The sequence below is a fragment of the Antechinus flavipes genome, chromosome 4 (assembly GCF_016432865.1).
Source record: "Antechinus flavipes isolate AdamAnt ecotype Samford, QLD, Australia chromosome 4, AdamAnt_v2, whole genome shotgun sequence".
In the NCBI taxonomy this organism is placed as follows: Eukaryota; Metazoa; Chordata; class Mammalia; order Dasyuromorphia; family Dasyuridae; genus Antechinus; species Antechinus flavipes.
The window spans coordinates 118,956,737-118,971,274 of NC_067401.1; the positions used below are offsets into that span (position 1 = coordinate 118,956,737).

General features: G+C 48.5%; 1 protein-coding gene across 4 annotated transcripts in view; it reads left to right on the forward strand.

Annotated features, from left to right (window-relative positions):
• Positions 1–14,538, forward strand: part of SEPTIN4 (septin 4) — a 45,025-nt gene that overhangs the window by 25,174 nt on the left and 5,313 nt on the right. For 2 of the 4 annotated variants that reach the window (XM_051994169.1, XM_051994172.1), the window contains exons 2-5: positions 8,688–8,972; positions 9,306–9,399; positions 9,884–9,970; positions 10,497–10,620. In XM_051994169.1, the coding sequence (XP_051850129.1) occupies positions 8,688–8,972; positions 9,306–9,399; positions 9,884–9,970; positions 10,497–10,620 (590 nt within the window). Of the gene's footprint in view, positions 1–1,973; positions 2,092–8,687; positions 8,973–9,305; positions 9,400–9,883; positions 9,971–10,496; positions 10,621–14,538 lie in introns of those variants that run through there. The other 2 variants (XM_051994170.1, XM_051994171.1) reach the window with 2 other exon arrangements.

A 14,538-nucleotide genomic window follows, 5' to 3' on the forward strand; every position in this document is an offset into this window, starting at 1 on the left:
GCAAATGACTTTGGAGCGGTCACTTCTCAATTCCTTCATTTATAAAATGACAGGTTGGATTAGAGAATTTCTAAATTTCTGATGCTATGAACAAGTATAATGTTAGTGCCATTATTAGCTTCCTTATCTGTAAAATGAGGAGGTCAGATGTCCTGGTTTCCAGCATCTCTTAGCTTAGTGGTGTGTTTTTGGTTTTGGTTTTTTTTCATCTCCATTTTAAGGATGAAGAAAACAGACTCAGGAAGGCCACGTGATCTGCCCAATTACCTGCCTCTCTTTTTTAGGGGGGAGGGTAGGGATTCCTTTTTTGTGCATTACTGTCATGATTTGCAAAGAGAAGGATGGTACAGGGGATCAGGTCAGCCTCAGAGTCATACCATGGACACATACTAGCTGTGTGATCTTGGGGAGGCTATTTAACCTCTCTGGGTTCGGAGCAACCTCAAGGTCCATTTCCAGGTGGGGAAGGGGGCTTGTTGTCCAGGTAATTTGCCCACAGTCCTGTGGTTAATAAAATATCTAAGCTGGCCCTGGCCCCCAGGGCACCTGATTTGTATTCCAGTGAGATTTCCACTACACCATTCAGCCCTGTATCTTCTTGGGCATGTTTCCAAGCCTCCTCCTTCTCCTTTGCGTGTCCCCGTGTTTTTGCTCCCCGGGAATCCTTCTCCTGCTGCTTAGGCCTCTGGCCTTTCTGCCTGCCATCTGCTGGGGCTCTGGCGCCTGCCTCTCAGCTCCCTCCTCCCCCTCCCAGGTGGGGAGGATGAAGGAAAAGTCCCCGGGCTCTCGGCGTCACTCTCAGAGCTGAGATGCTAGGTCTCAGCCCTGGCCAGCCTTCGGGTTTAGCAGGGGGGAGGGATGATAGTAGGCTATGCTCTTGTAGACAGTCAATCTGCCACCAGGAAGCTGCCAGGAGGGAGGAGCCGCCCTCTCCCATCCAGGGCTTCCCTCCCTCTCTCTCTCTGCCTCAGGGAGGGACCGGCAGAAACCCAAGGTCCTCGCCTCCGGGCGCTAGGCTCGGGAGCATCTTACAGGCTAGCTGCCCGCCTTCTTCCTGAGCTCCTGCTCCTCTCCGACTCTGCTCTGATCCCTTTGGGACTTAAACGTTGGTAGAGCCAGTGTAGCAGCTGTCCCCCTTGAGCTCACCCGCCTTTCTGGGGCCCCAGGGGCAGCATGTGAAGGAGGGGGCTTAGTTCAGCAACCAAGGGTTTAAGCCGGGCTTAATAAGACAAACTTTTCCCAGAGACCTTCCCCCCACACTTCCAGAGGTCCCACAGGAAGAAGAGGTTGATCCACTGGTGGTTACGAAGCAAATCCCCAGTCATTAGGGTCCTTACAGGAGACCTCGCCTTGACAGCAACTGTCCAGACCCTCTTTTTAGCCTTCTGACTTAGAAACCTTTATTTGAAGGAGGGGAGTCCTCCGGCCCTTCTAAATATGAGAGAGTAAAACGTGCAGTGTTGGTAATTGTTTCTTTGGGGGGAAGGGGCAAGGGAAATTTTTCAGCGCCGTTCTAGGGTGCAGCGAAAAGGTTTGGAGGGGAGGGTTCTGCTTTCCTGAAGGGCCTTTCAGTCCCCAAGGGAGGCGGCAGGGAACAAGTGCAGAGAGCCCTGGAGAAGGAGTCAGAGCGCCTGTTCCACTCGTTTCTCTGACGGCCTACGCGACTTTCGGTAAATCTTTACTTTTCTGGGCCTCAGTTTCCCCCTCTCTGAAACGAGGGAATTGGGGTCATCACTAAAATCCCTTCCAGAGCTTAACCATAAAACGCGCACAAGCCGCCCCGGACTCCTGCTCCGCCCCTAGGCCGCAGACTCAGCCCCTCTGCAGGACCAGGGCCGCCCCCCGGCCCCTGGTGCCGGTTTCTCGGGGAGCTCCTAGCTGCAGGGCCCCTCCTCGGGGCCGGCTTATCCCGCCCAGCCGGCGCGGCTGGCTCCGCCCCCAGCCGGTCCGCACTCCGGGGCGGCAGGAGACAGGGGTGGGGGGGTTGGCGATGCGGAGGTCGGTCTGCAGGCAGGCAGGCAGCGCAGCTAGCGGCGGGGAGAGCTCGGGTGCTGTCCAGGAGGAGCCGGCCCGGGCCGGGCTGCGGCCATGGTAAGGCGGACGAGCTCCGGGTTTGGGCTGTCGTTAAGGGGGCTGGGCTGGGTTGGGCTTGGGGTCCCTTGCTTGGGACTGGCTGCGCGCTGCCGGGATGCGGGGCCGGGCAGCGAGACCTGCTGGGCCGTGGACGTGAGCGTTGCCAGGGTGGCATCCTGCCCCGGCTCGCCGCGCCGCCTCAGGTTTCTCCCCCTCGGCTGCCTCCCCCCGGACCCCCAAGGGGTGCCGACCGGGAACCCGCGGGCGCGGAGGGAGAGGGTGCCGAGGACGGGGTGCCAGGAACGCTGACGGTGGGAACCCGGGGTTTAGCAGGGAGAGGAGAAAAAGAGGCCCGGAGCGCGTCCAAGCGGGTACTGGGCGAGAGGGTCTGTCTGGGCCACCGGGGCTGAGAGAGCTGGGGGAGGGGAAGCATGTCAGCAGCGACCCGAGAGCTTAGGAGCTTTAGGCAGGCGGGGCCGGGGCTGGTGAGGAAAAAACGCAACCTGGCACCTGTGTAGTGCTGGGCAAATCCCGGCACTTCTCTGGGCCTCAGTTTCCTCATCCGTAAAATGATGAATTTGACCTCTAAGGTCCCTTCCGGCTCTCACTGGTTTTCCTCCTCCGCTATCGCCGGTGGACACAATGCAGCAATAATTGTCTGATACTCCATATAGTTTTATATAGCTCTTCTCAATAACCTTGTGAAGAAGGGAGTAGGAATACTGCTCCCATTTTATAGAAGAGGAAACTGAGGTTCAAAGAGAGGGAATATAAGTCTGAACTCTTAATTCCAAATCCAGTGTTCTATGATATTCTGGGAAGGAGCAATTAATTTGGAGCCAGAGGACCTGGATTCAAATGCTGCCTTTATTAATGACTTAGCTTTGTGACCTTGGGCCAGACAATTTTACCTGACTTGGCTCCAAATTCTTTATTTGTAAAATGAGGCTGTCAGACTAGATGATCTCTAGGATCTCTTCTCTAAACCCAATGATCCTCCTCCTTCAGCTCCCACCTTTTCCCTCCCCCAATGAAGGAAGAAATGTTATATCCTTGTCCCCACTCCAACCAGGAATTCTTGGCACCTCCATTTCCCCGCGCCCCAGCCCCAACTCTCCAAAAGGACTTCACGAGGAAATACTGGCTCTTTCCTTTCTAGGCAGATGATGGGCAATTCACTGGGTTATGTTCATGAGCTCAATCTCTGTAGCCTCCATCTCTTGGGGAAGAGAAACATAATCTTTCCCCTCTGAGCTGCCCCTGGAGCCGGCCCAGTTTGTGTCATAGGCACCAACTCGCTTCTCTGGACTTTAGCCAAACTCCCCTTCTCAGCAGGGAGAGAAGCCCCCCTTGTAGGGGGGAGGTGGGTAAGGTTACTGATGGTTAAAGGGAAGTCCAGTACTTCTGGGGGCTCCTCGGGGCTCTAGTTGCTTCTTCCAAGCCCAGGAAACACATACATTGTTTTTTCTTCTTCTTTTGACAACCACCCCCTCCCAAGTTTTTTGTACTGGCTCTTTTGGAAAGGCTAAGTGATGAGCTGACGGCCGGAGTACAGAGCTTACAGCAGCACTGGGAGCCAGCTCCTGACAGCAGGATCGGAACTGTAGGCAGTGTCCAGAAGGGCAGGGTCTGAGAACCCCATTGAATCTGGAGCTTCCAGGTCTGGAAAGAATAAACATTTTCTGGGACCCCGGAATGGGCTGTCAAGCTTTTTCCAGGCTTGTCCCGGAAGGCCTTCAACCCTATGACCTTCTCTTGTTCGGTGGAGGCCCTGGCAGTGGCAAAGTGGTGTCCTTTCCCTTCCTCCTCTTGTCCCTGTAAGAGTGACAGACAGATTGATTGTCCCAGTGGTGGGAACCCTGGGGGAACATTGATTGTCCTGGATTCTAAGCCTGGCTGGGGCCAGAGAGGGGGACCGTTCTTGGCCACACACTGGGCTCAGTTCATTTCAGGTCCTGGCCCTTGCAACCAGTTCCGCCCCAGCCAGTGAGAGATGGGGGTGGGAGTGTGGAGGGAAAGCTCTTAGGAAGCCTATTTAGCCCCTCGAGAGTTGGCCCACAAAGTTTCAGGCAATGCTTCATCTTCACAGTTGGAGAATCTGACCATTACCTTGGTTCACTGCTTCATCTCAGGCAGTTTATCTGAAGAGTATCTCTCTCCTTCCTTGTGAAATGGGAATTTCAGAATCTTACTTTTAACAACTACCCTTTCCTTCTCTAGCTTCAACCCTCCAGAGATAGCCTTGGTTTTATCTCCCTAGAGTCCCTCTGAGGGAAGGAGAAGCCCATTTCACATCCAGAAAAAGAGATTAGGCCCTGACATTAAGACCTGCACAAAAACTCACATGGGGCAGTTAACTGTTGTACTGGAAACCCATGTCTTCCAGGCTTTTCTCTCCATTTCCCACCTCATGTCTAGCTCTGGGAGTAGCTGGCTATTCTGCACTGACCTTGTGCTTTGAGTTTCTCAGTCTTAAGGACTTCCTAGAGGGAAAGAAAATAGTAGTCAGCCAAGGCAAATTCTCCCCCTTCTTACCTTTCTTCTCCCCACATCCTGCTGTCCTTGTGGAATAAGATGGTCCTGGCATGGTACTCTAAGCATCAGTGTGTTCCAGGGACGAGGGGATTCCAGAGTGCATTCTCTTAAGATAAAGGCCTATGGAATGTCTGTACCTCTTTGGCATTCTGGAAAACTTACAGACTGCTTCTCAAAATCATGTTTTTTAAATACCGGAGATAAAATATGGAGGATTTCAAAGGAAAATCAACCATGTTCAAAAATAGTTATCAAAATATTAAACAATAAAAAGCAAAATCATGGACTTCAGGTTAAGAACTTCTGCGCTAAAGAAAATCAGTCTTTGGGAAGAGAAGACATTTCTCTGCTTAGAGGACACAAGGGGTCACTAAGGAAGAGAGCCAATTGTTCCCAAAAGTTGCTCAGCTTAGGGTCAGGGAATCAGGGGGCAGCCTTCCTGTGCCTCTTTGGTTGCCATATATTAGGCAACTGAAATTAGGGGAAACGAACAGGAGCAAAAAGGGAGGGAGGGAATGTAGGAGTGGGTTTGGGCCAAGGAGTAGGGCTAGGAAATAGGGTGTGGGTTAGGAGATTTTATCACTTCCTGCCGTGGTAGGCTCTTTGTTTGGACCTCGGTGTCCTAGGATGGGTAATGGTTGAGACTGATCTGAGACAGAAATTAATGCTGCCAGCGGGACTCAAGAAGCTTGTGTTGTGCCCACCAGGGATAAACAGGAGGCAGAGCATCGTGGGGTGGCCAATCAGAGGAGGAGACTGCAGGGGAGCCAAGTGATACTGCTGCTGCAGTCCTCGGAGGGTGGGGTGCAGAGTTGTCGGGGAAGGGTGGGGCGGGATGAGGGACGGGCTAAGGGGACTAAAGGGAAGAGGGAAGAGTGGGGAGAAAGACATTCCACAGGCTTTGCTGGTCCCTGCCAAAGGCACAGGATCAAAAAGAAAGGGAAAGGAAGGGGCAGGGGCAGCCAGATTGCAAATAAGAGCATTGGGACACAGCTGGGTATGTCTGAGGAACTTTGCTTGCCTAGAAGATAAAATTAGATTCAGCACTTGCTGACAGGGAGCTTTGAAGCCTGGGAGAATGATCGCGTCTGCTGGGATCAGATGGGAATTCTGCTCTGAGGATAGGTTCAGAGATTTGGCAAGGTGCTTAGAGATTAAAAGAACTGGAAAACAGACTTCAGCAAGTCGTCCTCCCCATTCATTTTTATAACCCAAAGCATCCTGGATTTAGGGTTTGTATGGGTTCAAATTTTGCCTTCAGTATTTATAAGATATGGGATCATTGACAAGTTATTTTATTTCTGAGCCTCAATTTCCTTATCTGTAAAATGGGGATCCTCTGATCTAGGTCTAGAGTTGGCAGAGACTTCTAAGGCCATGTGGTCCAAGTGTTTCATTGTTTTAGATAAACTGAGTAATAGATATTTGTGGTATCCATCTCACAGGATTATTTGGAAGTTTAGATGAGATAAAATACTTCAAAGCCCTAAATAAATGGCAATTCTTCACCATCTTCAGATGAGAAGACAGAGGCTAGGGTTAGGAAATAATTTGGCCACTGACTCAGGTGTGAGAGCCCAGAGGCTTAACCTTGGGGAAAATTCCTAGTCTATCATTTCTTTCTATATCCAGACTAATTATTTCCAAAGCAGAGAACAAATCATTTTGTTGTCTCCTGTCTCTCTTAGCTCCTTACTACTAAACCCATCATTACTACCAGGAAGCCAGACTAAACTGTGATGCCCTGGTGGATAGGGATGAGAGAACAGTCAAAAAAAAAAACCCCAACAAAAACAAAAAACAAACCCTAAACCTGGCCTCTGAGGTTCTGGGCCTGGTTCTTCCTCAGGACTTCAGAGCTGGTCATCTTCTTTGGCATCCCCCTTTCTAGAGGTAGCTAGTGGCACAGTGAACAGAACACCGGAGTCAGGGAGACAACCTGATTTTCAATTTACCCTCAGATGGTTCTGAGCAAGTCACCTCTCTCTGCCTCAGTTCCCTTGTGTGAAACAGGGACAACTAGTACCCCCCTCACAGGGTGTTGTGAGTCTCAAAGGAGGTATTTGTGAAGTGCTAAGTAGTGTTTGGCACACAACAGATACTTAACAAATGCTTGTTGCTTCTTCTCCCCTTCCCTCCCTGGGGAAAGAGAGTCTGCTTGGAGGCTAGTAGCCCAGATACAAGTCAGACCTGGCAATTTTGCCACATCTCTCCCACACGCACTCCCTTCAATTCCCTCTCCAAGCCCTTCATCAGGCCGACTGCCCGGTCACAGTGTGGCTGGGCGGGAGGACAGGACGAGGTCCTCATAGGAATTCCCCAGGATTTAGGCTGCCTGCCAGACTGAGCCTGCTGTCCACCCTCTACCCCCCCTTCCTCTCTCAGGGGCATCACAAGCATCAGGGATGGAAAGAGCCTTTTTAGGTCAAGTCCTACCCCCAAGCCAGCCTCTTTCTATCAATGAATTCCCACATTCTGGGATCCAGCTAGACATGGCCTTAGGGATGCAGTTCCTTCGGTTTTCCCATCCTCCCCTCCCCCAAGGTCGCTGGTGGCCATAGCAACAGGCAGGTTGTAGGGGTTTCAGCCTGGAGGGCCTGGGGACTCCTTTCCTACAGTGTTTGCATATTACTGAGAAGCAGTGGGGTTTGGGACTGGCTCACTAGGTCTTTCTCCTTCAGTCCTCGTCTGTGACAGAGGGACTGGGAGAAGGGGGATTCTTGGGTGTCAGCTCTACCTGCTCATGGCTCTAGGCTCTGGTCATTAGGGGCTCTGCAATCACCTCCCACCTCTCTGCCCAGGTCCTTTGAGAGTGTTAGTTTCCATGATGACATTGGCCCAGAAGCCTTTGTCCTTTGTCTGAGGATGGCACGTGGACCTCGTAGGGCAGGGTTGTGCCCAGCACCACCAGGCTCCTGGCAGAGGGCACTGCCCACCAAAGAAGGGCAGTGGTGGTGGGGAAGGGGGAAGGGTGGTGGCTGGGAATGTGGCCCCCCCAGTCTGGGTGGGGGCTTAGGGGGCAGGCCTATGTATATGAGCCTCCAGCTCGGCTCTACTCTTTGCCAGGGGCACGTTCCCTGAGTGTCTGATTGCAAAGAAGGTGCTTCACTGTGGCATTGCCATCCAGAGCAGGATACTCTCTGGTCCAGACCCTCCCCTCGGCACCCGCTAGGCTCTGGGCAAATTGGCTGGTTAGCCACACTCAGTATATCCATCCTAAACTATTAAATTAGCAGCACAACGAAAGGCAGGATTGTTTCCCCAGCCTTCACCAAGCTCCTTCTCCCACAGGGAGGGAAGCTTGTAGTCCCTTCTTTTCCACTTTCTTCTCCCCTTCCATTATCGCCCCTCTCCACCTCTGTAGCCTATTGCAGCTTTTACCTCTGGCATGTTGAATTATCCCCCCTCTGTGCTTTTCCAGGTCTTTGTGTCAGAGGCCTAGAAATGGAGACTGAAATTCCTGGGGTTTTTATATGATTGGTTGAAATCTTTCTGTGCTGCTAGCCTAGCTCCTTTCCACAGCCAGTGGCTCAGGAGCAGGGGAACGTAATTAACCCAGCTCGGAGAAGAGGGTCTTATTCTGCTATCTTTCTGAAGACCTCTTCAAAACCAAGCGTGCTCCATTCCTTTCCTGATCCCCCGGCAGCTCCGGCCCATTCCCTCCCTTGGTACTTTCTCTGCTGACTGGCTTCCTTCCAGCAATCATGTCTCTCTTACTATCTGCCTCGGGTCCCACTCCGGTCTCTGGGATGCTGTTTGAGTTCAGGGCTGTTTTCATGTGTGGTGGTGGTGGGGGGTTTCTCAGGATCCTGCTGGGCCTCCGAATTCCAGGCATCAGTAGTGTGGTACATATGTGTAAGGAATGGGGTGGGGGGAGCAAGAAGGGGAAGGATTTGTCCAGGGCTAGGGGGAAGGTAAGTATGGTGAGGAGCTCCTACTTTCTTTACTTTTTAAAATGAGCTCTTCCTTCTTTCCTGGTTTTCCCATCTCTTCCCCTCCCCTCTCTCTCCTTTCTCCCTTCCCCTCTCTCATTGCTCCTTGCCCTTCCTCTCTCCCCTCACCCTTCTCCTCCCCACCAGATTAAGCGGTTCCTAGAAGACACAGAGGAGGCTGAGCTGGCGGTGTTTGTAAAAGAGTTCCCTGGGGGTGACGTGCCCCATCCAGAGGCAATATGCCCTTCCCAAGTGCGCCTCCCTGCTCTCCTGGATCCCTGTGAAGAGTCAGAGCTCAAGGAGTGCAGAACCTCCTCTCGGTTCCAGACAGAAAGCCAGGCTCACCTCTGCATCTCTTCCTCAAGCATGCTCAGCACCTCAAGCCGGCCTCGGAGCCCTTGGGGCAGGCTGGACCCTTATGACTCCTCTGAGGTGGGGTGTTCCCATTCCCCCAAGGGGGGCTAAGGAAGACATGGGAGGGCACGCAGCATAGCTGGATATAGAAGAGCTTAAGGGAGAGTGGGGAGTTTCTGTTCCTGCTGGGTAGACCCTCCATCTTGGGATCCCAACAGGTCCCTTACTATTCCCTGGATCGATCAAGTTGGGCTTCCTAGAAAGAGCCAGCAGGGCCAGGAGAGCAGGCCCAATGAGAAACAATGAGCAGCTGCTTTCCAAGATTGTGAGCAAGTGGGAGGAGGGTACTTCTGGGTTCAGGGAATCTTGCTACTCCCTTTACTAAACAAAGCTGTACTTCCTCTCTGACAGGATGATAAAGAGTATGTGGGGTTTGCCACTCTTCCCAACCAGGTTCATCGAAAATCTATGAAAAAGGGTTTTGACTTCACCCTCATGGTGGCAGGTATGGTAGGAACGGGGGAGTCTCCCATGGTGAAAAAGAGTAGCGATATCAAGAGAGCATCAAGGCCACAGTGCCCCAAATTATTGGCAGAAAAGGTGGGGTGGGGAAGGGGAGATGTCAGACAAGTAGCTAAAGGGTTGTGCATTGCTGACAATATGATACAAGGGAAAGCATCCTAAACAGGAAAGTAGGATGCTCGAGTTCTCGCTCTGGTTCTGCTGTCCAAATACCAAGTTGGGTGTGGGCAAGTCGTTCCTTATTTTAGAGGCCTTAGCGTTTTCCTTTGTAAATAAATGGGTGGATTAGATGAATTCTAAGCTTTTTTAAAACTTAAACCTTTTGGTCAGAATAGGAAGGAGAAGAGCTATTTCTAGTTCCCTTCCATTCTATCCCTGCCCTACCCTACCATATGCCTAGTTTAGGAAGATGTCTCCTTATTGTTTCCCAGACCTAAATGGGTGCCTCTGCCTTTTTTCCCTACCAGGAGAGTCTGGGCTGGGCAAATCCACCCTTATCAACAGCCTCTTCCTCACTGACATGTATCGGGACCGAAGATTATTGAATTCTGAAGGTGAGCAAAAGGGAGTGAGTGGGATGGCTAGATGCAGCAAGGGAGGGAAACAGGCAGACCTACTACTTCTCTCAGGAAACTAGAGCCCCTACAGAACCTCCATGGGTGGAGGTCTCCACTTCATGCCCTGATCTCTCCAGGTCCTTGGCGAGGGCTAACATTTCCCAGTGGTCATCCCTGCCCAATCTGGCCGTTTTTAGCTGGGTAGTAGAGACGGGGCAGGGGCCAGAGTCATGTGCTCTTAAATGGGTCTCTGACCCCCTAAGGATTCCGGGAATCCAGAGAGAGAGAATCCTGGAGCAAGAGGCTGGGGCTGAAGCCAACAGCCACCGGCATTTCCTGTGTTGGGAATCATGCAGCTTGCTGGTTCCCATAGAAAAGGCACCCAGATAAGGGTGAGAATGGAGGAGGGCGAGGAAGTCTGGGCAGTAAGGCTGGACACCTGGATTTTGGTCCAGATGAGGCCCGTGTGATTTGGGGTACATATCCCTGCCTCTGCTTGGGCCTCAGTTTTCCCCTTCTCCAGAACGGATCATGCAAACAGTGGAGATCACTAAACATACCGTGGACATCGAGGAGAAAGGTGTCAAGCTGAAGCTCACGGTCGTGGACACACCAGGTTTTGGAGATGCTGTGAACAACACTGAGTGGTACAGCTCTCACTGAGCGATCTTATCTCCCCACCCCCAATCTTCTCATTAAGGGTGAGGTGGTAGGGAGGGGAGAAGGGAGGGAATGGGATCCAGAAGGAAAAGGGAGATGGGTCCAATTACAGGGGTAGGTCTCAAGCAACTTTGTGCCTCAAGCCTTGTCTCTCTGGTTTGGGACACACATGCATCTCATATATCTGTGCTATGGTGCTTCGAGATTCACAATAATTATATCCTAAAAGCACCTTTGTGTGTTAGGTAGTGCAATTCTTTCATCTCCCTTTTTCAGAGGCTCAGGTAAATGAAAGTGATTTGCCCAAGATCACTCAGCTAGTAGATGTCAGAGCCAGAAGTTGACTTCAGGTCTGTCATTCTCTCTACCGTGCCATATGGTTTCTCAACTGAACAATAACTGTGAGTTGGGGGAGAGGGAGGGATGTGCAGAAAAGGGAGTGGCCAAGAAAAAGGACCGGGTATTATTAGTCTGTTTAATCTCCAGGCCTTGAAGCAAAATTTTTCAAATGAAACTGTGCTCCAACTAAATTAAATTTAATAAGCATTTTTTATGTGTCTACTATCAGCATATCATCTGCTAGGTGTACTTATTAAGCATTAGGTCACCACTATGCTGGATGCTGGGAACTCAGAAAAAGGCAGAAACAGTTCTTACCTTCAAGGATCATATCTTCCAATGGAGGAAGCAAACATGTAGATAATTAGGTATATAGAAGTTACATTTGGAGTAGATGGAAGGTAATCTGAGAAGGGAAGGCACTAGCAGCTAAAAAAACCTACTGCAGAAAATGAGATTTGAGCTGGGCCTTGAGCCGGGTCTTGAAAAGGAACAAGGGAAATGAATAGGTAAAGGCCAAGAGAGATTCCAAGGAATCTGTGGGAAAGCTTATGCAGGATGAAATGCCATTACATACAGTGGATACATTTAGCTGGATTGTAGGTGTGAGAAGACTGGAAAGATAGAAAAGAAATAGAAGATTTCATATTTAATCCTTGATGTAATATGGAGCCACTCAAGTTCATGGAACAGGAAAAATCACATTGGTAGCTGAATGGAGAATGGAATGGATTAGAGAGATCAGTTAGAAGGCTACTATAGTAGTGCAAGTGAGAGATAGCAATAAGGGCTACACCAGGATGACAGAGTGTGCATACAGGAGTTGTGAAGGTAGGAATGTTGCTTGTCCTTTGTTTTTGAAGAGGCTGAAGTCTTGTCTTAGTGGGAGGCAGAGTTGCACAAATTCTTCAGCCCCAGTCACTGCCATCCAGCGGCAGGATGAAAGCCAAGGTGACTTCAGTGTCTGAGCGAGCTCTAAGCACTCAGCCACTTTTGGGGCCATTGAACTGTTGTCATCCACCTATTTCACCAGGGAAAGTCTTCAAATACTTATGGTAGGCATTCCTCTAATTCACCAGGTTTGAGGCCTATCGGTTACCCTCAACCTGGTTTAGCCATCTGCTGAGAGAAAGTTTACGGTTCTTGGGACCACAGGTGAATCAGGTGGACATCACAGATGGATGAGCAGCCCTGAAAAAGGTTCTGCAAGTGCTCACATCAGAACACTACACATCAAACAATGGGATGTATAAGGTGACAGAAAGGATGGATAAAAAAAGGGTAAAAATCCTGATTAAAAACAAGGCTGGAGGAGACTTGGGTATGTCTAGAGATAGCAAAGGAGGAGCCAGTAGGAGGAGAGGTGAATTTGAAAGAACATTTGGATGGGGGCAGTAATCTGAAGAATATGGGAGGACATGGGATCAAGGGTATACGTTGAGTTGGCATTGGTAAGAAGAAGAGACTCTTCACACAAAAACAGAGTGAAGGAAGAAGACTGTACTAGAAGATATCTGAATAATGATAGATGAGGTAGAGGAGAGAAGGAAAAGTTCTTCAAGAATGGCCTCAATTTTGGGAGGGTGAAATATGAGGGAGACTATGCCATGAGAGGCTTAATGAGAGTTGGGAAGGTTTGGAAAAGTTGCTATGGATAGTGACACAATTAGGGAGAAACAGAATGCTTGTCTTATTGCAGTTACAGTTCAATTAAGATTAGAAAAATATAAATTTGGTGGGGGGTTTTATAAATAGTATTTTATTTTTTTCTAATTACACATAAAGATAGTTTTCAACTTTTTTTTTTCCTGAGGTATTTGGGGTTGTGACTTGCCCAGGGTCATACGGCTAGGGAGTATTAAGTGTCTGAGGCCAGATTGAACTCAGATTCTCCTGACTTCAGGGCTGGTGCTCTATCCACTGTGCCACCTAGCTACCCTTCAACATTCATTTTTAAACAAGATTTTGAATTCCAAATCTTTCTCCCTTCTTTCCTTCCCTCCCCATACTCCAAAACAACAATCTGATATGGATTATACAGGTCCAATCTTATTAAACATATTTCCACATTGGTAATGTAGTCAACATAAATTTGAAGTGGGGCCAACAGTATGGTTTCATGATTTCTTCCAGTTCTATTCCATAGTACATGAAAAGGAATGAAGAAGTGGGGTGATGGGAGTTATCCACATTTAGGGGTTGACATGACATGACAAAGTGGCACACTGTTCAAAAGTAGAGGATAGTATAGAGTTAAGTTACTTCACCAAAGGATTGAGATAGGGAAGAGGAAAAGGATATGCTTATTTTTTTTCCGTGTATAGTCATATATACATATATATATTATATATATATATATATATATATATATATATATATATATATATATATACACACACACACAAATATAGCCTTATATGTGTTGAGCAATTTTTTTTAAACAATTAAACAAAAATTATCTCATTTGACCCTCAAAATCACTCTTTGAGGTAGATGCTATTATCATCCTCATTTTACAGTTAAGGAAGTTGGAGTAAACAGAGGTTAAATGACTTGGTCAGAACTTAGATATTCCCATTTTCAGGTCCAGCTTTCTAACTCTTGTGTCACCAGCTGCAGGGAAGAAAGCCAGAGCAATAGTGACAGCTAGAAAAGAACTAGAGTGAGTGACTCTATATAGTCATATGACTATGATCTCCAGGTCAAAACCAGGGCAAAGAACAGGATTGGGGGGCCAAAAAGCATGGGAAAGATAGGATTATAAATGATTATGATCAGATAAAGGAAAAACAGAGAAACAGGTGGCAAATTAATAGCAAGATCAAGATATAACCAACCATCTGTGTATAGTTTAAGTGGAACAGAAGAATAGATCATGGTAACTGAATAGGCAATGGAACAGTATTTGGGGAAGCATCAGTATTAGGAGCTGAAGAAAAGGACTATGTGAATCAGGTACTGAAGCCATTGAGGAAATAAAAGAACCCCCAATCCTTTCTCTTAAAGGGCTTATCTTCTACAGAGGATACAGCAAAAATCCATGTACACTGATTCATAAATGTAAAGCAATTTGAAGGAGAGAATACTAATTTCAGAATCCAAGGAGGTTCATGGAGGAGGCAATGCTGAGCTATTTTAAAAGACAATTCTAAGAGGCTCTTGGGAAAGAGGAATTATATTCTAAGAATGGAAACAAGAAAATTTATGAAAGAAAATATAAAACAAGTTTGGAATGGCAGGCGTCAGGTAGAATGTAAATAGATTTAAAATGATAGGCTGAGAAGTTTGTATAATCATAAAGGTAATAGACCTCTAGAAGATTTTTTGAGTGAGGACCTTGCCATACATACACCTTGCCTATCCTTGTTTTTTCCAAGTACTTCAGTGACTAATTTGTGCAATAGTCACATTTATGGAAGTAAGGATATGTGTATTTATGTATATGTACTCACTATCTGTGTGTATATATGTATTTCCACACATTCATGAATCCTAAATTTTATACACACACACACACACACACACACACACACACTCTCCTTCCTTGACCTTTAATAATCTTTGCT